This window comes from Dermacentor silvarum, chromosome 10 (genome assembly GCF_013339745.2).
Source record: "Dermacentor silvarum isolate Dsil-2018 chromosome 10, BIME_Dsil_1.4, whole genome shotgun sequence".
Taxonomy (NCBI): Eukaryota; Metazoa; Arthropoda; class Arachnida; order Ixodida; family Ixodidae; genus Dermacentor; species Dermacentor silvarum.
Window position 1 is genome coordinate 65,979,955 of NC_051163.1, and position 24,795 is coordinate 66,004,749.

The 24,795-nt window shown below is 46.7% G+C and overlaps 3 protein-coding genes across 4 annotated transcripts in view; 1 reads left to right on the forward strand and 2 right to left on the reverse strand.

The window, feature by feature from the left end:
• LOC119465925 (regulator of G-protein signaling 20) overlaps nucleotides 1-6,003 on the forward strand; it is a 148,347-nt gene extending 142,344 nt beyond the window's left edge. For both annotated transcript variants that reach the window (XM_037726400.2, XM_037726402.2), the window contains exon 8: nucleotides 148-6,003. In XM_037726400.2, coding sequence (XP_037582328.1) covers nucleotides 148-342 — 195 coding nt within the window. In that variant the 3' untranslated portion in view covers nucleotides 343-6,003. The remainder of the gene's footprint in view (nucleotides 1-147) is intronic.
• A 2,893-nt stretch (nucleotides 6,004-8,896) lies between these two features.
• Nucleotides 8,897-10,047, reverse strand: LOC119465926 (bladder cancer-associated protein). The gene has a single exon (XM_037726403.2). The coding sequence runs from the start codon at nucleotides 9,920-9,922 to the stop codon at nucleotides 9,674-9,676; it is 249 nt and encodes an 82-aa protein (XP_037582331.1). The 5' UTR covers nucleotides 9,923-10,047; the 3' UTR covers nucleotides 8,897-9,673.
• A 4,333-nt stretch (nucleotides 10,048-14,380) lies between these two features.
• Nucleotides 14,381-24,573, reverse strand: LOC119431613 (ectopic P granules protein 5 homolog). Its single transcript, XM_037699094.2, is given in 4 exon segments — nucleotides 14,381-19,427; nucleotides 19,468-19,523; nucleotides 19,657-21,244; nucleotides 21,246-24,573. Coding segments are annotated over 4 exon segments (6,738 nt in total). The 5' UTR covers nucleotides 23,613-24,573; the 3' UTR covers nucleotides 14,381-16,700.
• Nucleotides 24,574-24,795: the final 222 nt, after the last annotated feature.

Here is a 24,795-nt window from a genome sequence, read left to right on the forward strand (position 1 = left end):
GTATCATGTTCACCTCATGAAATCTTGTAGTATATATGCTGTATTTGGTGAAAGAACTGCGTATTTGCCACAACACAGAGATTTTCTGTTCACGCACAGCCTGTTCACGAAATGCATTGTCCCCTGCCTTTTCGCGCTTGAATGCAGGTGAGCCTGGACTCTCGCGTGCGGGAGATCATCAACCGAAACATGGTGGAGCCCACGCCGCACACCTTCGATGAGGCACAGCTGCAGATCTACACCCTCATGCACCGCGACTCGTACCCGCGGTTCGTCAACTCCCCGCTGTTCCGAAAGCTGGCCCAGTTGCCTTCCCCGTCGCGCAAGGGCAGTGCTGCCTGAAGCCACGCCCGTCATCCGCCGCTGCCACACGCCCCTCTCTTCGCCGAAGCCGAAGAAGACTCGGGAAACTCTCTCGGCTCAACAAGCTCAATGGCGCGAGGCGGTCACCACGCGTACCTGAACACAAACTGCTACTAGCTCCCCTCTCTACAGCCTTCGTCTTTGTTGTCCCGAGCTCCATGCTGTACACTTCTTCACCTCTGTTTTGAAGAGGGCATCATCATCGCTCGCCCGGACCAGAACAACAGCAGCAGCAGCAGCAGCAGCAGCAGTAGCAAGTGTGACAACTACACTACACAGCGTGCCCCGAATGCTCGGAAGAGACCACCTGCCGCCCTCTCTTGGGTTTCGTTCTGCCAGCAATAAGGCTTCCTCACCCACCCGACATCACCTTCCATTTCGTATACCACGCTCTGCACGAGTGCTTCCGCATAAAGCCCCACTCCCGCTGTTTCCCCCCACCTCCATCGCTGTGGGCGCCGTTTTATTGGCTGCCCCGGTGCAAGGCTGGTCGAGCCCCAAGTCTGGCATATGGCAGGCAAGCAAGCCGCGATAGCCGGTTGACAAGACATGCAATGGACGTACCAGCCCCGCCGCCCCTCCCGAACCACAACAGAGGCTGCCATCTTCCAAGAGTCAGTGGCGCTGGCGCGCTCGTGCTGTTTCCACAAGTGCATATCATTTGCCGACGTGTCGGCAACGATGGAACACAAGGGGACCGTGCTCGAGTGTAGTAGTGTAGCCTCTGGCAGAACTGGAGACCTGCCTGTTTCGTATGTTTTTTTTTTCCTTTTCTTGTTTCCTCTCCTCGACTGCATCAGGAATGCTGGGCAGGACAGTTGGACACTGGGGAGAGAGAGCGCCACGGTGTTTAATTCAGCTGCGCACAGTTTTATGTGTGCCAGCGTCTGGCAGGCCCGGCTTTCAGACAGACGCTTGTGCCCGCACCTTGACCCCCCCCCCCCTCCCTTTTTGCACTTGTACTCGCTCTCGGTGGGACACCTCTCGCCCACTTACAGTTCCTCTTGGTTTTAGTTGCGAGCTTTCCCCTACCAGGGGAGGGCAAGGTTACTGTGCAAACCCATTCCTCCTTTGGTTCCCTTTGCGTTCCTGCACAAGGTTTTGATGGGACAGGTTGTTGTAGTGTGGTGTCTGGTGTGTGCAGTGACGTTTTTGTGTTCGTTCGCTCGTTTTTTCTATCGTCTTTCATATCGTTTGTTTGTTTTCTTTTTCTTCGAAAACCTCCGACACGTGACGGCGCCCCCTCAGGTTCATCTTTCGGGCCGCCCGCCGCTTATTGTTGAGTTTTCTCAGACAGAGGACTGTGCGTTTAAATGTTCCACGCGCTTGTGTGTGTATGCACGTGCTGCATTGTTTTTTGCAGCACAAGAGAGACGGTGGCATGCTCCCGCACGTGTGCCACGCTAAAACCGACCCCCCTTCCTCCCGACCCCGGCTATTTTGTGCCCCTTCTAACGTAGGCAGACATGCACGGCGCTTTCTGTGCGCTGGAACTCTCTGACGGGCTCTCTCTCGCACACATCTGGGGGGTGGGGGGGGAGGTTTCAAGGTGGGACATGTTGTAGGCCGACCTTTGTGCGTTGCTCGACGATTTGCGGTAGAAAGACTCGACAGGGCTCAGTGAACCCAGGCTCAGCTCCCATCCACCCCTTCCCAGTTATCCCGCAACCCAACCCACCTTGAAGCGTTTCGAACATGGTACAACCCCCCCCCCCTCCCCCCAAACTTTGCTCAGGCTTTCCATTTCCCACCTTCCTTCACCCAAAACGACCAATTTATAATGCGGATTCATTGACCTGCAAGTTGTGTGGCTCTCAGGCTCTCTGTCTTTCTTTTTGTTCTTTTGTTGATAAGCAGAAAACAATTTGAAGCCCTCTGCAGCAGAGCGACAAATGGGGCTAGTTGGTGATGCTGCATCTTAGTTGTGCGCTGCAGATGACAGTTGTGGACCGGAACCACAACACAATGCAAGACTGTGCCTATTGACCAATTTCACTTTCAGAAGTGAAAGTTAGTTCAAGTCAAAGGAACTGGCAGACTTCCTGCTCTGTGTGCACTCTCTGCCAATATGAACGGGAATACTTCATGCGAGTTAAAATAGCCATTCTTGCAAATGTGCGAGTCAGAACCTTACTCACTGCTGTTTCTTATGTTGTTCTCCTGTTGAAGTATCCCACTCATGGAACATTTTCCTCATTACAATCGCACACAAGGAAAATTATTGGTTTTGAACCCAAGTCCAGCTGTGTTCCCTTTCATATTTGCGGAGAGTGAACATGTGCACTGGCAAACTTTTACTGGCACAATTAACAACCAGCTTTTCACAAGTGTTTAAGTGAGAATCACAAGGACAGACAGAAAGGACACACAAAAGTACTGCCTTCAACAAATGTTCCATTGGAAATGAGAATGGTGTATATATATATGCACAAACAGCACACATAGGTACATACATACATACCAATAAACCATCTGTTTAAGTCAGAACTTGTGTTCTGTGCACCTCTGCAGTTTTGTGTTATAAACCTGCGAATCTGTCTTACCACCAAGGCTAAGCATCTACCCTTATCATGTAGTGAATATTGGCATGCACACACGCACACAGAAGAAGCTGACTGCTTATTTGGTTTCGAATTCCTTCCACCGCTGGAAGTAAATGTACCTGGTAGTTGCACTTGTGCTGTGGTTCACATTTGTCATAGCGTTGAATGCAGCGCACAACCAAGGTGCAGCCGTCGACTTCCTCTGCTTTATCACATGGCCACCTCAAAATAGAATGAGCGGTGTCCAGTTTCCCCTGCTCATGGAAAGTCTACCGTGTACTCAATGAACAAAGTGGTCCACTTTGTTGTCTCTTTTACGTTGCCATTTTGCAATGTTTAACTCAGTGCAATAGAACTATATCAGTGCGTAGATTGTTGTTCAGTCACTTCAAGAGGAAACTATCAAAACGAGACCTTGTATCAATGAAAGCACATGCCCAGACAGGGCACAGGTCTCCTTTACATGCTGGCACTTTCAGTGAAGTCAGATTCTGGCATGTTGTCAAACATGCATAGCTTTTGAAATTGTTTGAGGGCACGATAACCCATTTAAAAGATTGTCGTGTATCTTAAGTTACACCAGTTTTCTTTCAGAAAGCGATAGGCATTTGAAAAAGTTGTCGTAAGTCTCGAGTTATCTCCCAGTTTTTTTTTTCTTTGTGCGATTTGTTCGCCTTGCAAAAAAACTCGGCCAGCAGTTTCGAAAGACGAACTTTCAGAGTGTTATGCTGATCTGTCACCGGTCATCGTACGGGGAGAAATAATGGCCATGTAAACCACGAAAAAGCAAATCCACTGACAGAAAACAAAGCCCCTGGAACAAACTTACAGCTGTCGAGTGGTTGTGAGAATTTTTACAAGGATTGTTCATGACTTCTGAGCTCTGTCTTTTATGCAGTGTCTGTACAGAAGCGGGCACATTTTGAAACCCCCGGTTAACTCTAAATTGTTAACAACATGGAGGGGTTACTTCGAGCTTAGACGTTCCAAGGCTGCTTACTTGGATGTGCCATTGAAAGCTTTCCAAATCCGCTACTGCTGTCTTTTTTTTTTACTAGAAAGTAACCTCATTGCGTGAATTTCACCCGCACTGTGCAAATGCCTGGCCTAAAGGATAAGTATCTCACAGGAGGCCTGTGTGAGAACTGATGAATTAACATTTACTAAATGTGGTGTCACACCACGATTCAGTCTTGTATTTTAACTTTGAACAGCTAGACATTTGCATTTGCAGCACAAGTTCAGCTCTATATCTGCTTACCTTGTAGCTTTGAACGATAATTGTAGTGATGATTTGGGAAAGAATGAAAATTCAAGGCTTATGCTGTGCAGCTTACTGTTTTGTTCCACAGAAATGCTTTCTTATTTTTTTTTTGGGGGGGGGGGGGGGGGCTAACTGTGTGTAGCCCTCTGCTCAAACTTTACTTGATGAATTACAGTTGACTCATAATAATTCAAAATTGCAGTTATTACACAAATCTTTAAATGTTACTTGGCCTCCTATATCTTTAGTGCACTTTGCAGCCGCTTAACCCTTCAAAGCCAAATGTATCATTTTTGATACACTGAGTTTTATACCTCAAAATGCTGATTTAAGCATGGGAAACTTAATGCAGAGGCAGTAGTAGCTTTCCTGAAATGCTTAAGTGAAGTTTCAGCTTTCCATAGCTCAGCAAACCAATTACTAAAGTGTTAATTACTATACTCACGAGTTCCAAACTTAAGTAAAACGTGTCGAATGGTGTTTGGTGGGGTTAATTCAAACCTTGAGGCATCCCTAAGCAGAGTAGTATGGCCAAAATTGGCCAACAAGAGGACATTCAAAGGTGTGAATAGTAAAAACAATGCACCTATGTTTGATATTCAAGCCTTAGTGTAGGTTCACAGATGTCACTATGAGATGACGCCAAAGACATATGTTCATTTGTGCCCCATAACAATCTGAATTTGCATTTGCAGGAGCTTTCTTAATTAATCTTCGTGCTCCTTTCTCACAAAGTGTCTATTGACTTTGCGTCCAAATTAATTTCGTTTGGATATCTGCAGGATGGCACATAAAATTATTTTATGCATACATCTGTTTGTAAAAGCACAATTAGTTGGGTTTTGTACCATATTTCATTCAATTTCAAACAATTCAAAGAACGATCTGTGAACCCTGGAAGTTCGAATTGATGCAAGTCAATCGTAAGTTCTTCACGCGAGTACTTTCATGCATTTCACACATATGACAGCTCTTGCACAACTGCCGGCAGGCCTGGCTTCCTCTTCCAGAAGAACACCCATTCCTCTCGATGTGAATGTTACATAACCGCCATTTCCTTGACTTCCTGGTGAGCCAGTATTGTCCTTCTGTAAACTATATTCTTGTTTTTATTTGTTGGTTAGCAAGGTGCTAGTTATACAAGATTTTTCTTTCTCTTACGAAGCAATGCAGGTACTATCTCGAGAGGCTTCTGTTGTTTTGGTCGCAAGTGTAGGATCTTCTAGTCAAGCAATGGATGCCTGTTTAGCAACTGCTGAGCAAGCATTCTTGCCCCTCAAGGTGAACTGTGACATTCCTCTGACTTCCCGGAAGCGAAACGAGATACTGTCAAAGGAATCACATGCAAAGACATGAAGGCTTTAGTTTGTTCACAAGGCACTTCACAACCTCCCCCCACGATAACAAACATGAGGAAGTGATGTGTATATGTTTGTTTGTTTTGTTTGTCACATTTGCACATTGGCCTTTACTTAAAACTGTGTTCTTGAGTGTGGCTTGTACAATTTTGAAGCCGGACTTCACACCGATGAATGTATTCCAGCGCTGATGGTATGCACAGATGTCGTAGGTTAATTTGTTCCTTTGTTTTGTTTCTCTCTCTTTCTCTGGCCATCACATTTGCGGTCATCATCTGAACCAAACTGTAAACCCGGCCGTCGCTGTTTTTGCGAGGTTTCTCATTTCGTTTCATCACTGTTACGATGCACAATGCCAAATGCCGTGCCGCCATCACTGCGGTTGGTGTAGAAGCGGCATCGGTTATTGTGTTATGACCATGCACAGTACGACCAGGATTTGGGCTTTTTTGTATCATGCTTGTGAATGTCTCTCTCCTACACTGCAAGGCTAGTGTTCACAAAAAAAAAAAAAAACAGCAGAGCAAGACTGTATATAAGAATATGCAGGGAGCACACTGAACAACGCAAACACGACAGTGGTATGTTACAATAGGTTAGCCATGCCGGGCACAGTGCAGAATAAACTCCTATACGTGCTCCTGTTACAACCATCTTTCAAGGGACCTTTTATGAAAGCTGTTTTGCAGGTTCTCTAGTCATTGAGTGGGCTTCCAAATGGCCAAGGAAAATGCAGGGCGTTTTTCTAAATTTGTATCAAATGAGAGCAACATGTATTGTGGCAAGCAAAGCCATCACAAACCACTTAACACAGGCCATCATACAAAGGCCTATTGTCAAGACTTTCATAAAGCTTTATAAACTTTGCCGTGCTTGAACAAGTTGCGAGAGAATACAACAAGAGAGACAAAACAAACATTCCTATGTGATGTCCTGTTGCGCTGCTTAATCACAATGCAGCTCTTGCAATTGATGCAGTAAGTGTGAAGGCCTTGAGGCCAAGGTCTTATGAAGGCCTTCACAGAGACCTTTTCATTAGGCCTATGGTAGGTTGATAAGGCCATAATTAGGCCTTAACCACTTTGCATTAAGAAGGCCATCACAGAGGTCATGTGACATCACAAGAAGCTTTTGTGGAGTGTGCAGGTCCCTGCATCGTTGACAAGAGCTGCATTGTGATCGAGCAGTGCGAGATGACACAACACGGGACACACACGTGCACTTAACATTGTTTGTTCTCTATTTTTGTGCCGTGTTCTCTTGCACCTTGTTTAATCATGAATTGTCACCAAATAGTCCAATGGGATGCTGTTGTGAAGAGCTGTTAATTGGTCCTGTAGCCGCATGCCACTCGTCATATTTCAAAGCCATGGAGGCTGAAGACGGATGATTCCTCTCCGTCTAAATGGGTGTTAAGGTATTCGGCCTCTAATGCAAGTCGCAGTGCTTACAACTGCTGCACAGCTTCTATTAAATTTCAGTTACACCTGCTGTGGCCTGTGTGCTTTCAACAGAATGCACAAGAGCGTACGGAAATGAGGGACTCTTTTCACATTGCAGACATCTGGATGCTGCTTCTGCATTGTCGAAGAGCATGCTACTATTTCAACATGATATTGTGATCGGGAGTGAGAAAACAGTATCCCTTCTCAAAAAAGAATGACCAACCACTGGTAAGAATTTTTGTGTGCTAGTGGTGGCAGATTGGTACCACACCCTTACATATTAGCTGAAATGACAAATAACAACTTAGTCGATGTGGTGAGCTGTCACCCCACTGAGTACATTTCACATATACAGCAGCGTTCTAGCCCAGGCAACAGTGACTGAAATGAACAGTTGTGAATGAAGCAGATTTCATGTTTCTAATATGAACTAGGCAGTCAGCAAAGGCACTGCATCTGGAACTTGCAATTTCCTTGCCGTTTGGAAGCCCCTCCTTTTTTTCCCTCTTTTTTCTCTGGCCAATGAGCTTTCCACATTTTTGAGTTTAGGTTAAACTCCATGCCTGCTCTATCGAGCAGCTAGAAGGATCAAGTCTTTTACAGAGATTGTGTCTTTTTGGCATCTCACGACCGCTGTAGCTGACGAAGCCCTGGTAGTCAACGGGCCTTGGGAAATTTGGAAAGGCTGGTCAAGAGAACAGTCTTGCCACTCTGCATTCGATGAAATGCTCGCATAGGCTTAGGTGGAAAAAAAAAAATTCGCCACACTGCTACGCGTGCAGCGCCCCCACCTCAAGAGTGCGCATAACGTCTCTGCAAAAAAGAAAAAAACAAAAACCAATAGTCCCTCACAGCAGTATTGCAACTCTCTACTGGCGGTTCTCCACGAAGCGCTCGGCATTGTTGCGAAGATGACCCCAGCATATTGAAAATCCAAAGGATGTTAATAAATGTTCCTTACAATGGTTTTTCCTACATGGCTATCTGTGTCAATTTCAAGTGCAGCTGAAGAAAGTCTGACGCTGCAAACATCATTTTTCAGGCCACATATGACGAAACAGATTCAGAGGAAACCTTGCTTGTCTTCTGCGAAATAATCGGGAATGCGCGCACATTGAAGGTCACGAAAGTGGATTTGAGATAACTGAATGCACAGCATTGGGCAAATTTATATGCCTGCGCAGCAGACAAATTATATCTTGAGGGAATTCCGTGGCGACCATTCAAGCACCAGCGGATATTTGCAGGGATATTTTTAAACTTGGCACTAATTTAAGGAGCAGCAGATACATCATTGCAAGATTGAAAGGCATAAGTTAGCTCGTTATGCACTGCATTACCATATGTCTTTTATGCATGACATTCTGAAGATGCCTTTGGCAGCCAGAAGATTGGATACCACTGAAACGGGACACTGAAGGATCCAGAGCATACTAAAGCATGTTAACTATAACAGTAACATAACCATTTTAGCTATAACCGTGTCATAACGCAGATACTTTTTAAGGAAAACTCTCGCAATTACTCATGTCGAGCTTTTCTACTGCCATAAGCGCTTTCGAACGAGGCAGACACCAGCTTTTTGCCATACTCAAAAGTTAGACCAAGTAGTTCACGGAATATTGCACCAGTACTACTGCCACGCAGTAATAAGGGCCTTAGGTTAGCGCGCGCACATTAAAAGCTTTTTAGGCCAGCTAGCTGCAACAGCTGTAAACAGCCTCGTCTGTCGACGAAGGTAGCGAATGCGCATCCAACGTCGTCCATTGACACTCGCGGTCATAGCCACCGCGCACCCAGCTGTTAAACTGCGTACGATTCATGCGCCAGCGAGCGCGACGACGTTGACGCAACGCCAGGACGCTGCAACACCAAACCCGCACGCGCTGCAACGTAGGCGGGAACACTGACAAGTCTCTGGCAATCTGTCACACCACTTTTATTTAGAGAGCAACACGACTGTCCACGCCAAAATGCAAAAAGAATAAAAAACGGACCACGATAGCCACAGCTGTAGTTTCCGAGTCCCCGTTGTTTTTAGTAATAAAGAGCGAGAGAAAAAAAAAAAAGAAAACGGCGGAAAACAAAGGACTGAGGAAAGACACAGAGGAAGGATAGAAAAACGTTACGCTAGAGTCGTTGCAAGAAACTGCGACGCGGAACAGGGTAGTGCGTTTTTTTTGATGAGTTGGGGAAACGGGGGTGGGGTAGGCCAGCTGAACCGTCTTGCCGCGCTACTTGCAGTCGAGCCTGGCGCACTGTGTTGGAAATATACAAAGCGTTTAGAAGGCAGGCCGAAGACGACTTGCAAAGAGTCCACACACTAGACACGAGGAAGACTGGAAGGTTCTCTCTCTCCTGCTCTTTCTCCCCCGCTCGGCGATCAAAAACTCATCCGTCCAGAAACGACGCAAGCGCTCCGAGTCCAACAACTGTACTGCAGTATGGGCGCCATAACGCGAGCGTTTTGTTTGTTTGTTTTGGAGGGGGGTCTGGGAGGGCGGCTCGACAGGCAGTCCCGTGAATGCGTAGTTGTAGTAAGGACATCCACCATTTCAAGTTCGCCGTTTCATTTCCACAGGTGCAGAACTCGACGGCGAGCGGCGAATACCGCGGAGAGGTCGAGGTTGTTGGTAAAGGGCGAGGGGGCTGGGGGTTGGGGGATGGGCAGGCGGGCAAAAAAACGGGTACGACGCAACGCTACGTTCCCGGCTCGCACGTCACCGAGTTGCAGTTGACGAACAGCGAGAAGATGCAGTTCCCCATGCCGCTGTAGCAGATGAGGAACACGGCGGCGATGAACACCAGACTGCAAATGGTGCACGGCTTGCGCTCGAGGAAGAATCCAGTCAGGTAGAGGACCATGAACATCACGTGATTCTGGACCAGCGCCAGGTTCATGGGCTTGGGTATGAGCAGCACTGGGATGAGCCACTGGAGGCAATACATGTTGGCGGATGTTTTTGCTTGGTCGCCCGCTGCGTCGAGTACGTGCTCTTCCGAGTGGTCTCCGAAAGGCGCCTGCGTGTCGCTAGATCGGCCTCACTTATCAAAGTCGACGAAAACAATAATGGCGGCTGGCAAGCGTGATCGCCGCGCTATCGATGTGGCTGCCCGTCGCGTCAAATTTGCGAGTAAGATTCGCTCTTCAAAAAGAGAGGTATGCTAGCAGTGAACTTTAGAAAAGTTCAAAACAAAAATTTCAAAAAAGGTAACTATGTTGCGAAGTACGTGACATATTTTAATGTTTAAAATTCTTGAGTACATAAGAACAGTCTGGCAACAACACCTTTATAGGCTTGGCGCGCGATTTAAAATACCTATCGTCCGCTTCATCAACAATGATCAATGCGCACTTGAGGTTTTTTATCCGGTATTACAGTCGAAGCTGTGACGCTTATTTGTACATAATGTCGCGTCCCCACGCAATTATAATAATGTAGACGTGCAAGACCTCTGGTTCTCTCTCTCTCTTTTTATATTTTGAGCCATTTTACTAAAGCAATAGGGCCTGTTCGGCTCATGTTAAGTAGATTTGGTATTGACAACTTGCACGGAAAATCGCGGCGGCTAGTTGATCATTAACAAAAATTCACTGATCAAAACTCACGCACAAAATTTAAGGCTTATGATTATATCGTCGATGGAAAGCCTGTCACCCCCCTCCCCTTAATTCCTTTTTTGTTTCAGTGCGAATAAAGACTATATTATTATATGAGGAAAATTCGTTTATTTGCCACAATGTACAGTGCTCACGGATTGAAACGCGACAATTTAGGCCTAAACAACGCGCAGGCTTTTGTTTCCACCGTCGGTAGCTTGTGTGACATCGGCGTAATCTCGACTCGTACGCCTAGATCAGAGTCCGCGTCACCTTTAGTGACCAGATTCGAAGCGACATGACACGGCATTCTCGAGTAATTGCACGTAAGAAGTGTTCTACCCAAAATTTGCCTGTCGCGTTTCAATCCGTGAGCACTGTACGTCAGCAAAGACAGATCGTAGGAGTGGCAGGACTGCAGATAAAAGTTGCACCAATGCAACTTGACGATGCCGCAGCCTCAAAGTCCGTTCCGATTATAAAAAAAGAAAAAGAAAACGCGTGACTAAGATATTCGAATTAAGTTTCTATCGTTTGAGAGAAGGTCGTGGTCGTGCGGCTCCGCAAAGGCTTTGTGGAGAACGTGATCGATATGCGATTATCATCAGCCGGCACGCTGCTCACTGTATCGCGCTGTGTGCAAGTCGACAGGGGCTTAATTATCGGCTCGCCAGCTATAAGCAGGATCGAATGACATGTGTATCATATGCGATAGAGTCAACCTGGTCGAGAAAATACATGGCGGCCTGCGCGCCCTCGTTGTTGTTGGTTTTTTTTTTTTTTTTTTTTTTTTTTTTTTTTTTTCCGACCACGCAAACACATGTAGGGTTTGTATCTCGGTTCATCTTGAGACACAATCTCGTTTAACAGAATCGCGGTAAATATATGCCTATCAGATATAGTTCAATGTATGCACCGATTGCTCTCAGATGTTGCTGTAGGTACCACGAAAATACTACCAATATTTAAATCTTAACACGTTTTACGGGAGCTATAGTAATCCGCGCCTATATACATATAATTAATTATAGGCCCCATAGATCAGGCACAGGCATATTGCCGACCACTAGCTGATAATTCGAACTGAATTTACAAAAGGAAATATGGCGGAAGAATTTATTACAGTTACAGAAATTTATTTGCAAGCTTCTAAAGTAAACATATTTCTACTCCTTCATATTAAAATGCAATACGGCCATGCCACAAGCGTGCTTATTCATATTTATTCATATAATCACCATCAAGGTAGGGACCTAAACTATTTCAGAGTATCGTGAAATTGCCATGACAAATTTATCCAAGAATGTATATATACATCTGCCTTTTACAAGCCCGACATATTGCAACATTTTAAAGATAACATTTGTAGCAGTAAAATTTGTTGGTTTTACGACGTGAATTTGCAAATGTGACTGTTCCCCTGATCATGCATGCCCTTAATTTTTGCATGCTAATTTTACACCATTAAGCCGGTAATCATTGTAGATTTCTAATTGTACACCAACCACTGGCGTATCCACAGGGGGTGGGCCCAGCATGCCCGCCCCCCACCCTCTGAGAGTGCCAGCACTTCAGCACTCACAGTACTAAGCATGCAGTGTGGATTGAACCCCTTACGAACACCTTTCTGGGTTGGTTACACTACCATCTGAGCTAGCATGCAGGCTAGCAGGTCACAGAGCGAGGCAGAATTATACCACTCAAAGTGCAGGGACACAGGTAGGATATCCACAGCTTCAGTCACGAATTATGACGGACTGCCGATAAAGTGCGTCAGTTACATATTTTTGGTACGAAACGCTGCAAACTCCACTGAAAGAAAGTCATGGCAGTGTATAGGATGAATGCTTTGTAAATTTTCTAGTCAGTACTCATAACTATACGGAGTAAATAAATATTGGTTTAATGTACAATTACTCGTGTTGCTTTTATTAAAATGAATTCCGACTGACCAGCTCAGAGCACTTGAGCAAATTAATTTGGGCATTGGCTATATGTGTCATGAGAAAGAAAAAATTATCCTTTTGCCGTCGCTATCAAGACACAGCATGCTGAACATCCCATCTAAAATATTTCTACGATACGGGGAACGCTTTGAAGTGAAGGAAGACGACGCGAGTTTGAACTAGTGATCTTCTCGGTCCCTAGGCATCTCGCATTCATCATTTTCATTAATAAACGCACCTCACCATAACAATATGGTAGATGCCTTCACCAAAGTGGTAGTGTGTAGCAATACTTAGCACGCTGAACTGAAATGGAGGTACATATTGAGTATTCAGGGGGTTCAACTTACCTGCAGTGCAATGTCGGAAGTTTTTCTCTTACCAGCACTCGGCAACAACTGGTAAAAACGACTCTTGCGCATGCCGTCACTGTAAGGGACACATGGCAAATCAGCTCGGTGGAAGCCCACAAGGTGGCGGTATTAATGCTTCGTGAAAGGGAAATGTTGCGACCTGTCCAAGAGGTACAGGAACCCGTATTAATACGGGTTTGTCCAAAAGAATGCTCGACAGATGTAGAAAAACCCTGGTCCGGGATCAAAACCGGGACCAATGTCCCTTTTGGGGGTAGTCGATCCACCACCTGAACTAACCAAGAGGCTAGCGTGTTGCAGAAAGAGGCCAAATTCATAGACAACTTCGAAGCACAGGGACACAGAATATGGCAGATCAGTCTAGGGGAAAGCCCACTTGGTTGATGGAGTTTCCCCTCGTAACTTTGTGCTATATATTTAGGTGGATGACAACATCTTACTTTCATGAAACTTCTTCCACCTTGAGAGCTTCTGCAGAACTGACTTACCATATTTGGAGGCGGGGGTTCTTTCTAATGAAATAAAACGATATATAGAACCAAGACAGGAGCATCAGGGACGAAACTCTCATCACATGTGCCAGACTCCATTCTTAAATAGGCCATAGAGTAAAACAAACTGTAAAAGTTCCAAAGGAGCCATCACAATATTTTTATTAGGTCAGTTTACATCTGCATCCTTTGTGAACTACCAGTTGACAATTAAAATTCTGGACGTTGGCTTCACAGCAATGCTCTCTTCGAATAAATCTAAATTTCCACTCCATGCACATGGCATTAGAAGGAAGCACAATGACCCATACCACGCACTCCGAGGAAGCGCATTGTTTTACTTCCTTCTTTATTTTTTTTTCAGGGCACTGTATGTCAATGTTGCCTTAAAGCTATATGCCTCCTTTTCCTATGTTCTCAATATACATATTCCTACAAGTCTACACTCTATTCTCCTTCTGTTACTGTAATCCACCTTGCTCACTGCTATAACTTAGAGCCTGTAAGGTACTGTAAATAACCGGCAAAAATTTACTTTTGAATTTACAAAGTGCATTTTACTTATGCAGTGATACACTAATCTTACTGAATGCTCTTCTTCACCATGCAAAATGCCTGACGACACTACTTTTGGGGGCTGTTGGTATAATTATTCTGGCACGAAAAAACGAGGACAAAGAAACATGCATCGACAGGAGGGATGCCAACTATCAACTGAAACGCATACTGTGTTCACTGGTAGTTGGCACTCATCTGGCCAAAATATACAATTCTTTGGCCTCATTTTTTTCTTGCTATAATCCTTTCACAAGTATTTCTGACCAACTAGTTCACGCAAACGCTGCTACTGCACGCATGCTCCAACGAAACTTTGCTGGTATGCCATTAAGTATACATTGCATAAAAAATTTGGGGAAAGAGTACTTTTCTGCAGTTCTTCAATTTTCAGCCCTCGACCAGCAGGAATTCATGTGATGAGGCTACTACAATGAACGAAGCTTGCAAACGTTTTATTATACAAAAGTACATGTCATTCATAAAATGCACACATCTGAAAACACGTGAAACTGTGTTCATTAGTATGCTCCACATTGCCTGCGGTAGCACAGAGATCACACAATTACGAGTGTCAAGCACCTTCACTCTTAAAATGCTCACTGAATGCGTCTTCAAATCACAACAAAAGCTACAAGACAAAGCCACAGTTCCTTAGTGACGTCAAATTCAAAGCCTGCCTTCGTATTTCGGTCATCATATGACATCAATACTAAGCAGATGGATGCTCCCTCTATGAGCAAGACAGAGACCAGCACTTGTGACCAATGTATTACTGTTTGACAGCAAGTTTCGCTTGATGAGTCTACCACAGCTAATGTGGCAATTCATCACAGCTGTTCCACAAGAAGACTTTTCTTGAGAAAAAAACAAAAAACACTTGATGAATATCTATTGACGGAACACATCTTGGAATGAGCCGAAGCTACATCCAAGCAGCGTTTGCTTTAAACATTCACACAATAAAGAGACTAGTAATTATCCGTATACTAGTGTACTATGCTCTTTTGTTCAAACATCAAACAGCTTTGGCTTGCACTTATCCTTTCGTGTACACATGACAAGAACTTCTGTTGGATAGGTTGCAGAACCTGAATACATTCTTCTATATGGTTATCTCCAAAATGGTTTCAAGTGAATCAGTGAAGCCTATTTGTTGGCAATACAAGGTAAATGGCAGAATTGCATTGACTTTTACATGTCAAACACAAGAGCAACAAAATTGTGTGAAAATAGTAGGTATCACACTTCTTTCTTGAGTACACACCACTCCACTATATGCAACATGAATGTAAAAAATAGAGACCTTTAAAAAAAGCAATAACAAATGTCTTGCAAAGTAAAAAGTAAAAAATGATTTTCATGCATGCAGCTGCTCATTTGCTCATAACTAATGATTGCACAAGAAAACAAGTAGGAACTAGCAGAATGCCAACCAACAATAAAAAGAAAACTAGACAGATTTACGGAAAACTAGACAGATATACGATTTTGTAAAGGAAAATTGAGGCATTAGCTGCCTAGAAATAGACAGCAGCCACTGCAATGCCCAGAAAGATTACATAAAATGCAGGGATGTTCAATCCCAGATATGAAAGACGGATAAAAATAAGACATCCTTTAAAAAAAAAAAAAAAGGCAATAAGCACAAACATGACTATTGCGAGAATATCATATGCAAAGGGAACAAGCATACATAGTGTGACAAGAAACCATTGATTCAACAGCTTGTTCTAGGCAAAAAAAGAATGCAAGTGTGACATACGCTTGACCATACTTTGAGCCAGCTTGTGCATAATTTGCAATAATAAAAATATATGTGGAAGATGCGTTTAAAAGGGCTGTCTACCAGATGAAACATGTTCAGAGGTTATCGTGGGGATAGAAGGAGTTGGTCTTTAAATGATGGAAAGAAGCATGAGTAAAGTTTTCTGCCTTAAAAAAAAAAAGCAAAACACTTTAAAACCAGCCCCAAAACACGGGAAATGGTTACAGAATTGAACACACTGCAGCATAACATCACAATAAAAGATGTTTATGCCTCGCCTGACATAGCACAATTATGCAATTACGAAACCATTGGTTGGGGCCACGGATCCTTTGCTTTTGATGAAAAGTTATTGCTTCACCAGCATTTATATTTTGCAGTGGGAGAGCTTCGTGAAAAGCGGCACTAAATTTGGTATTGTCTACGTAGCGTGCACTCTACACAATATATGGAGCGTACTATGTAATGCTCTACGTGGTCCTATGTGAAGTTTATGCCCATGAGAAACGGGCCTCCCAAACATTGTACAGCTCTTATCATTGCCTTACAACTTTCTGGCATAGAAATAAGAAAGATTTTTGTGCCAGTACTGATTTAGGAAATTGATAGACATTCCCTTTAAATAGAAATGTAGCACAAAAAGAAAACTTTTTGATGTTGCAATAATGCGCACACAGTAAAGATTAAGAATGCAACTGTGAAGTGGGTACAGGTGGAGAGGAATGTTGTCGCTATGTGGGGCAACTCAGCCTGCCTCACAAACTTGTCAATACAAAGGAGGGAGGAAGGTGATTAACACCAGCACGTTTACCCCTTCTCTCTCCTAAACATGATACTGATATTATACGTCATAATGACAGATGACACACCACTTTATTTGGTTTTGACAAGCAAGAAACTGCCTGTCATCAGGAAGTGACCTCTACTGTGGGTGCTGTTTGGCAGTACACTACGTGAATTGCCACACTAGCAACACAACACAGATTAACACATCATACTCCCCCAGGCACCATAGTGCGCTGCCAAAAAACAAGAATACGCAAGAATTCCTTCTCACGGTACAACGAGTCAGCAAGCCTGTTTACGAGGCGCAGGCTGTCCCTAAGGGCACCAAGGCTAGCGTCTTGCACAATGCCTAGTGCTTCTTGTATTTCCTGTGATAGTGGTAGATACCCTTTCGCAGTCTGCAGGCTGCGGAGTCGAGACAGCGTCTGGTCGGCGAGGGCTGCATTATTGTCGAGCCGTGCAGCCACAAAGGCAGCCACTGCCCTACAACACAGTCGGAATCTCGCGGAAACCGCCGATCGGCGCCCCATGCCCAGGGCTCCCAAAAGGCCACTGGTGTCACGGTCTTCGCCAAGAGTGCCAAGTGTGGAACAAAATTTGACCAAGAGGTCATGGACGGCTTCTGGATGGCTGCCAAAGTCAAGCTGGCGCACGCTCAGGACCAGCAGCTTGGACCAGAGCAACAACAGCTTCGGTTCAGAAGTTCCGCCAGTGCAGGTAGCGCATCCTTGGGACACCCAACTGGCTAGCTGGTCCAAGAGAACCCATTCATCCTCGGGGGTGTGGCATCGAGGCAAGCAGTGCAGCACGTAGATCAGCTGTGTCAGATGTGCTGCTTGGCAGGCACACTGCTTCAGGAAATTGGCCAAGGTCAGCTCAGGGACTTGGAAGGCAGTAACAGCATGGAACCAGCTGCTGTCGTCCTTAAAGGACCCTTCGAGAAACGCAGCGAGGCAAGCCTCGGTAACACGCACAAGTTGCTGCACGGAAGCTACGTTGACACAGGATGCAGTCAGCACTGAGAGCAAGATTGGTTGTCCTGCACGAGCCTTCAGCCAGGGCAGTAAGCCTTCAACCAATGCCTGTGCTTGTGGGCTGTCCTCCTGACAGCAGTCCAGGAGCGAGAGGGCACGGCCCAAGAGAACCGCGGGACCCTGCACGTGCTCACAACGGCCAAGCAAGTGTGGAAGTAGTGAAATCAGATCTTTGGCGTCGGCGATGTCGAGAGCCGAGCTGTACAGTCCGACGAGGGTGCTCACAAAGGCGAGTTGCTTGTGAGGGTCGTTCGCACGGCCTGGCAGCATGCACGACAGGGCGGCCACGAACTCCAGCACTGTCCTATCAACCCCACCCCTTGGTTTTAAGAGTTGGTGCACATTGCAACTGCTGGCAAACACCTTCTGCAGGCGCCAGACCATTTCCACTGGCACCACTCCCCAGTTGTGTTCATGCAAAGGATCAAGGGAAGTTGTTATGAATGCAGCCATGTTTGGGTGCCATGCAAGGCCGAGTACAAGTTCAGCAAAGGACGAACAATAGTCCGCGATGTGTTCAGGAACAAGTTGCAGTGAATCGCGCAGACATGCTTGCCATGGCACTTGTACAAACACATGTACCAGGAAAGTTAGGTGGCCAGAATACTTTTCATCCAAGAGTTTGCAGGCCAGCCTCACATCCTCAACAGAAGGTGAAAACTGTGACCACGGAAGCTTGCCAAATGCGACCTGCACGGCATCTTTGATGTGCTTCGGTGGGTTCGGCCACACGTACTTGACAAAATAGTGCTGCCACACCAAAGACATGACACTGATGTTAGCCACATTGCAGCAGCAATCGTGAAAAAAAGCCAGTGCACGAACAAGCGAGTCTGCCATGCAGAGTGCTCCGTCAGTATCTTTTGGCAGCCATGGTGCACAGGCACTCTTGTCTTCTGTTAGTTCTAGCCAAGGCCCGTACAGCTGCAGTACGGTCTTGACGGCCTGTTGCAAGTTGTCCTTTGGAGAGTTGACCTTTTTCCATATATAGGTGTGCGCGATAACACTGAAGAAATGGCGCAGCACAGAAAGATATGGCTTCACTCTGCTATAGAGGCCATCCGCAGCTAAGGAAGCATCAGATGTTCGGAGTTCTGCAAAGTGAGCTGTTGCAACAGCCAGAGTCTCTGCTGCTTCATCCAGCGACAAAGTACACTGGTGCTTCACACATGTGTCCCTAATCTGTGCTGCCTCATCAGAAGTGCTGTGGCCTAGTGCCTGAATAAGGATGCTCCAAGTGGCTACAGGGATTGAGCAGGATGACGTGCCTCTGAGAAGCATGGTGAGGACAGGTGCATATTGCTGAGGAAAGCTGAACAGTAGCAAGCTGTGCAAGTGTGAACAAAGAAGCTCGACCAGAGGCAGCACAGTTGCTTTTGGACTATGGCCACACTTTCCTAGCATCAACTCCACCGACACCAGCAAATGCCCTCGTATGGCCCGACTTGGTGCGTGGCTTGTCAACCAATGTGGGAGATCAAACTTGGAGAGCAGCACGAAGACAGTGTTGTAGAGAGCTGGAACAAGGCTGGAACTTAATGAGTGGTACATGAGAGCATACTGCTCGTCATCAGCTGCTGCAGGAGTGAAGAACGGTGATACGTGGCTTACAATGCTTGGATTCTTGAGCATTGCTTGCAGCACGGGCAGGCACTGGCTAGCCATGTTGGACACAAACTCTTGACCGACCATGTCCAGGCATAGAGTGAGAAACTGTCGCGTGGGAGAGTAGCTGGTAATTTCCTTATGTAAAGCTCCAATTAGGTCAAAAAAGACCTCGCTCCCAAGCACCTCGAGTGCAATCTTGTCAGCAAGCAAAGCCTGACGGTGCCTTTGAACTAGCTGAGTAAGACATGCCTCCAGTTGAACGAGGGCACAGCAACTAGCAGTGTGGTGGCCCTGTCAGGGTGGCAAGCCACTCAGTCCGATTTTGTTTTACCTTTAGCAAAATGCTGGGATCCTGGCGGGCCTCATAAAACGTCAGGTTCAACTGCACTGCACCAGTGCAGTCGTCACCACACGAGCGCACCATGTTTACATGTGCCTCGACATTCTTGTAGAGGAAGGGCAGCAATTCATTTTGGTGCTCCTGATCTAAGAGTGCCAGCCTGTCCAGCTGGCCATTAACGGTGGTCGCCTGGGCCCGCAGTGCCCTCAGTTGCGAAGCAACGAGTTCTCGCACTTCTGATGCGATGAGTGGCACAGGTGGGATGATGGGTACCAATGTGGGCACAGGAGATGCTAGCATTGGTCTCTCGTGTGTCCCTAGCCGAAAAAATCATGCTCTGTTTCGCAGCTGGCACATTGCTGTCTTGCCGTTTCCCCTGGCTGGGGACAACAGGTGACAAATTGGCCAGCTCCAGGCTTTCCAGCTGACATTGCCAGGGCTCCACGGACACAAGGTCATGCCAGAGCTGACCATTGCCTTGGATTATGGCACATAACAACTCTGGACAGTACTTGGATGGTAAGGCAGCAAGGTCAACACCAGCGCACAAAACTTGCTTGTCTTCTAGCCACAAGACAAAACTGCGATACACTATGAGCAATCTCTCACACAGAATCTTTGGCAATGCCCCTTTTTCTTCACCAGAACAGTTCTTGGAGAAATGGTCCACCAGATCAGTCACTCGTTGCTTCACTTTCTTAAGCAAAGATGAAAAGCCACCACACTTGAACAAATGCAAGCCTGCACTTTTGCCGTTAGGGCACTTTCGTAGGTAGAGAAAAAAAAACTGCTGCCATATAAGAGGAAGAGCAGGGTGATCCGCATCAGTGACAAGAGCTTGACGAGCCCAGCGGTACAGCAAAAGGACATCCAAGGGCGCCTGCACGGCCTTCTTGACTTCAGCAGTGCACTCAGGTGACGCTGCGGCACAAAGCACAGCTTCCCAGATGGCTGCCACACTGGGCAGCCGAGCTTCGGCAAGCATCCCCGCCAGAGCAAACCATGGAGCTGATGGTGCAGAGTCAAATGGCACAACTGCGGGCCAGGTTTTCATGGACAGCAGTGCAGTTGCCCGTTGAGTTAGGCTGTTCAGCAATGTTGTGAGCTGTGCCAATGCACTTTCCAGGCAGTCTGCTTCAAAATAAGCTAGCTGTACCAGAAAGTCAAGAAGGTACATGACATCACTCTGGCCTTTGAATTTGGAAGTTGCCTTATGCATGGGGATGTCTGGAAGGTGCAAAAGTAAGTATGTCCAAAGTCTGATAGGTAGTGATGGGAAGCCCCAACGCTTGGCCTGCTTGACATGATGGGCCATTGTGCCAGCAAGCAGCTTAAGTACACAACGCTCATGCTCATATCCAGCCAGTCTCCAAGCTGCTGCCATACTACTGCTGTCAACGAGAACAAGATGTTGGAGATCTTCCAAAAATTTCTTGTTAGTTATGAGCATCTCCTGCCGCATGTAGAAAAGTGGAAGAACAAGGCTCAAGCACTTTATAGCAGCAGCATACTGCTTCTTAAGTACTAGGGTCGAAAGAGAGTCTAGACCTGCGGCAAGCACTTGTTCCCTGCAATGGCCCACGCTCGCAATGGAAAAAGACAAGAAGATGCCACAGGGCAACAGCTCATTGGTGGCTTGTGCAACTGGCTGGAGCCATTCATACTTTTGAAGATCTGGTGCAACGTCAACAGGTGGGCTTTCATCCACGACAAGGCTCAGCTGAGCATGGTGGTTACTGTCAAAAGCATGCAGCTTTAGTTTAAACAGAATGTTCCAGACCCAGCTGCTGAATTCCTGTGGGTGTCGAGGACTTGCAAGCATCAGTGGCCACAAAGGGCAGACAACGTATTTGTTTGTGAACCCGGTCAGCACAAAACTTTCTGTAAGACATAAGCAGCAGCACTCCAACAAACTGGTGTAGGCTGCGTTCCAGGAAGAGCTGGCCCTGCTCATTTATACCATAATTCAGAGCGTCCATCAACATTCTAGCCAGCAGACTCTGAGGCGAGTCCAGTGGATAGCAGAGCAGGAAATGGGCTATGATGTCAAGGTCTTCTTTGTCGGGCTGCCACAGCTCCAGCGGCATTGCGCGCATCAAGTAGCAAGACATTATGCCCAGTGCCAACATGTGGTCTTCAATAGCATCCAAGAGCACCGACATAACAAATGGCTGCTTTTGAGCAAGGGAGGCAAGCAGGTCTCTGCCTTGTTTCGAAAGCGATTTTCTGAGGTTTACGTTAAGGTATGTAACCTCAAAGATGTCAATAGCAACAATGTGAGCAAGAGCAGGGCTGTCCACCATGTTCACAAATGCAGTCATCAAGAAGAATATCTCTGAATGCGGCACCTTACTCAGCCTTTCATGGAAAGAATGCCTGTGACTTTTGCAAAGCAGCTCATGACAAACTTCAAGGGGAGATAAATGAACTTGATGCAGATTCCCCTCATAGCTGTTATGAAGGAGCCACAACAACTGCCAAGTCATAGCTGCAGAAATGGATGCATATGGAAGGCCTACCATGAACTGCCATGCTCCTGTTCCCTGTGAATGAAAGATGCTGTTGACAGCTCGAAGAAAAAGCTGGTCGTATTCAACCTGCAGATGCGTGAGGAGAGCAGGGTCACTATTATTGTGCATTAGCTGGAACCTCTTCAACAGGTCAGACACACAGTGAATGGTAAGGGAAATCAGGCGAGCAATCTTTTTTGACAAATGCTTGTACCATCGACCACTGTAGGTCTTCAGGCCAGTGTTGAGGATAGAGACCAGATGTGATGCCACTGCTATCGCCTTGAATACATCTTGCTCTGAGATCTTAGTTGCATCTGACTGTTCGGGTCTGCCATGCAAAAAAGTTAGGATGTCAATAAATGGTACTTGGTGTAGCAGGGCAACAACATCACTTTCTAGGCAGCCAAGAACTGAGGCCAGCTCCTTCTTCTGCAAGGATCGCAGGTACTCTTCACGAGCTTCAACTGGCAACAAAATAGTGGCTAATACTGCCAGGGCATAGTCAAGCATTTGGTTGCAGTCGGTGTTTACAGGCAGCAGAGGACTCGGCACTTGGACCAAGCTAATGGCCCACTTGTGGATTCCTGGTGGACAACGAAGCACATGGTTGAGTAAGAAAAAGTGGTCGGCCAAAGAAGCTACACGGAGCAGTAGGTTGGATAGTGTGTGCACCCATGACTGCACCTCCTTCACTAGAAGCTTGTCCTTTGAACCCTTCCTCAAAAACAGAAACAGGACACTGATGCATGACTTAAGTTCAGAGACATCGCAGTTTGGTTCCGCTTTAATTTTGAAGCTGATGGGCCTACTGTTCTGAACGTCCCTGTACGGAGCACTGCCGACAACCAGCTGAAAATGGTAATCAATTTGGACACGGAGGGTGTTAACATTGTGCATGTAAACAACATGTTTCTCCTTCAGCAACGTAAGCATCTGCTGAGAACGCGAGGCTAAAATCGATGCAACATCCTTGTCGTACTGCGCTTTTTCGAAGTGATGTGTCCCGCTAACTTGTTTGTCGTCACTGCACCTTCCAGTGCACCTCACCGAGGCTGGCACCATCTTCCACACACGTTCTTCCCACTGAGAAGTCTCTTCTCGCAAACTCTCCATAAGGCTTGTGGTCTCGCTCAAGAGATCCCTGGATCGCAAGTAGTTTGCTAGCAACACATACAGGCTGTGGCTGTTCAGACTTTTTTCTTCGTTAAGGCTGACAAAGTCAGCTACCATGTTCTCTCTCCCTCTCAACCAAGCACCTCCATACATCCGAAGTACCTGATCTTCCGGAAGTGGTCTAGTTGCTACACGGTGGTCAGAAATGCCACAAATTTCGGGATAGTGTCTGCCGATGTCGCGGCTTCGACCGAACACATCGTAGCCGCAAGCCGTCGACGCCAAGACGGTAACGTGACTCGCAAGTTGAGTTTGAGGAGTCGGTGTGTCACGAGACCCCGGAAAAGCGTACGGATCATCGTGCGCGTCCGGAGGAACGGTCAGCGGGGCTGAAGGTGTTTCAGTGAGCTCCTCTGTTCGTATTTGTTCCCAGTCGTTGAACTCATCATCCGTTTCACTGCCGGTATCCACAGGGGCAGACGGCAAATAGTGCGAAAAATCCGGGGCCATCCCTGCCTTCTCTTTATGCGTGGTCTCTGTAGAACTGCCATCGTCGGGAGCGTCGACAGGTGCACTCGGTACTGCTGGCGCCAAAACAACTGCGCAGATCGCCTCCGTAGGCTGCGCCACAGCTTTGATCTTTTCCTGCTGGCTGTGATCAAACGTTTTACTTCGATTAACTTCATCTGGACGTACCGGCAGCAAATCAGCGCCATCCTGACGTGTTGTTGAATGCGAAACTTCAGTAGCAGGGGGAGGCGACTCACTACCGTCTCCATCTTCCGCTACGCCAGGGCGGCGGCATGACGCCTCTCCACCTTCGCTTTCGCAGACTTTTGTTGCTGGAAGATCGTTTGGTTGGTTTGGTGCGCAGGGTGTGCCCGCGGAAATCTTTTTACGGGAGCTCGCCGTGGCCACCGCTTCCATGTTCGCATGTTTGTACACACCACACCCGTGTGCAAATGCGATACAAAGCGCAGCTGATTGTGAAGTTGCTTTCCGGTGGTGCAAGCAGTGCAAGCGTACGTGCTCTTCCGGTCAACTTCGGCCGGCCGGTGATTCAGCGCACGGCGAGCTCCAAACTCCGCAATTTTCTCGTTGTCTCGACGGCGACGTGAGCACATTCACATTCGTTGCAGAAAAATGGTTCAGTTTAGGAAACGTACGCTCAAGGGGGCATTGTTGATACCGACTACGTGTTTCGGCTGCCCAGACAGCTGCGAAATACCCAGCACACTTTCGAGCATCATTTATATACTCACCTTATTCAAATCTGAATACACGTTGTACGAAATAGGTGTGAGACAGGTTGGAAGACTGGGCCGCCGCAGCAGGAGCTCTATTTACATCAGTGAAGATAATCGAAGCTGCGCGCCGGCAGGAACAGCTGGCAGGCGCATAGCCTCCTTGGCTTCGGCTTCGCCGCCTCGCACTTCCCGAGCTTTCCGCGCTGTGCTGTGGCTTTCGAGCGGTCGCGCCACTGGTCAAAAATCTGTGGTACGCTCGATGAAAACACGTGTTTTTTATCCAGCAGCCGCGTAAGTGGGCAGTTCGTCGCGCAGGTTGATCCGGCCATTTTAGTAGAAAACTATGGATATGGAGTCAAAGAATGAAGCCTGGAACCAAACGCGCGCGGAACGAAATCGGGCGCTAATAAGGTGCGCACCTCACGGCGACCGATAGTTGGCATTGC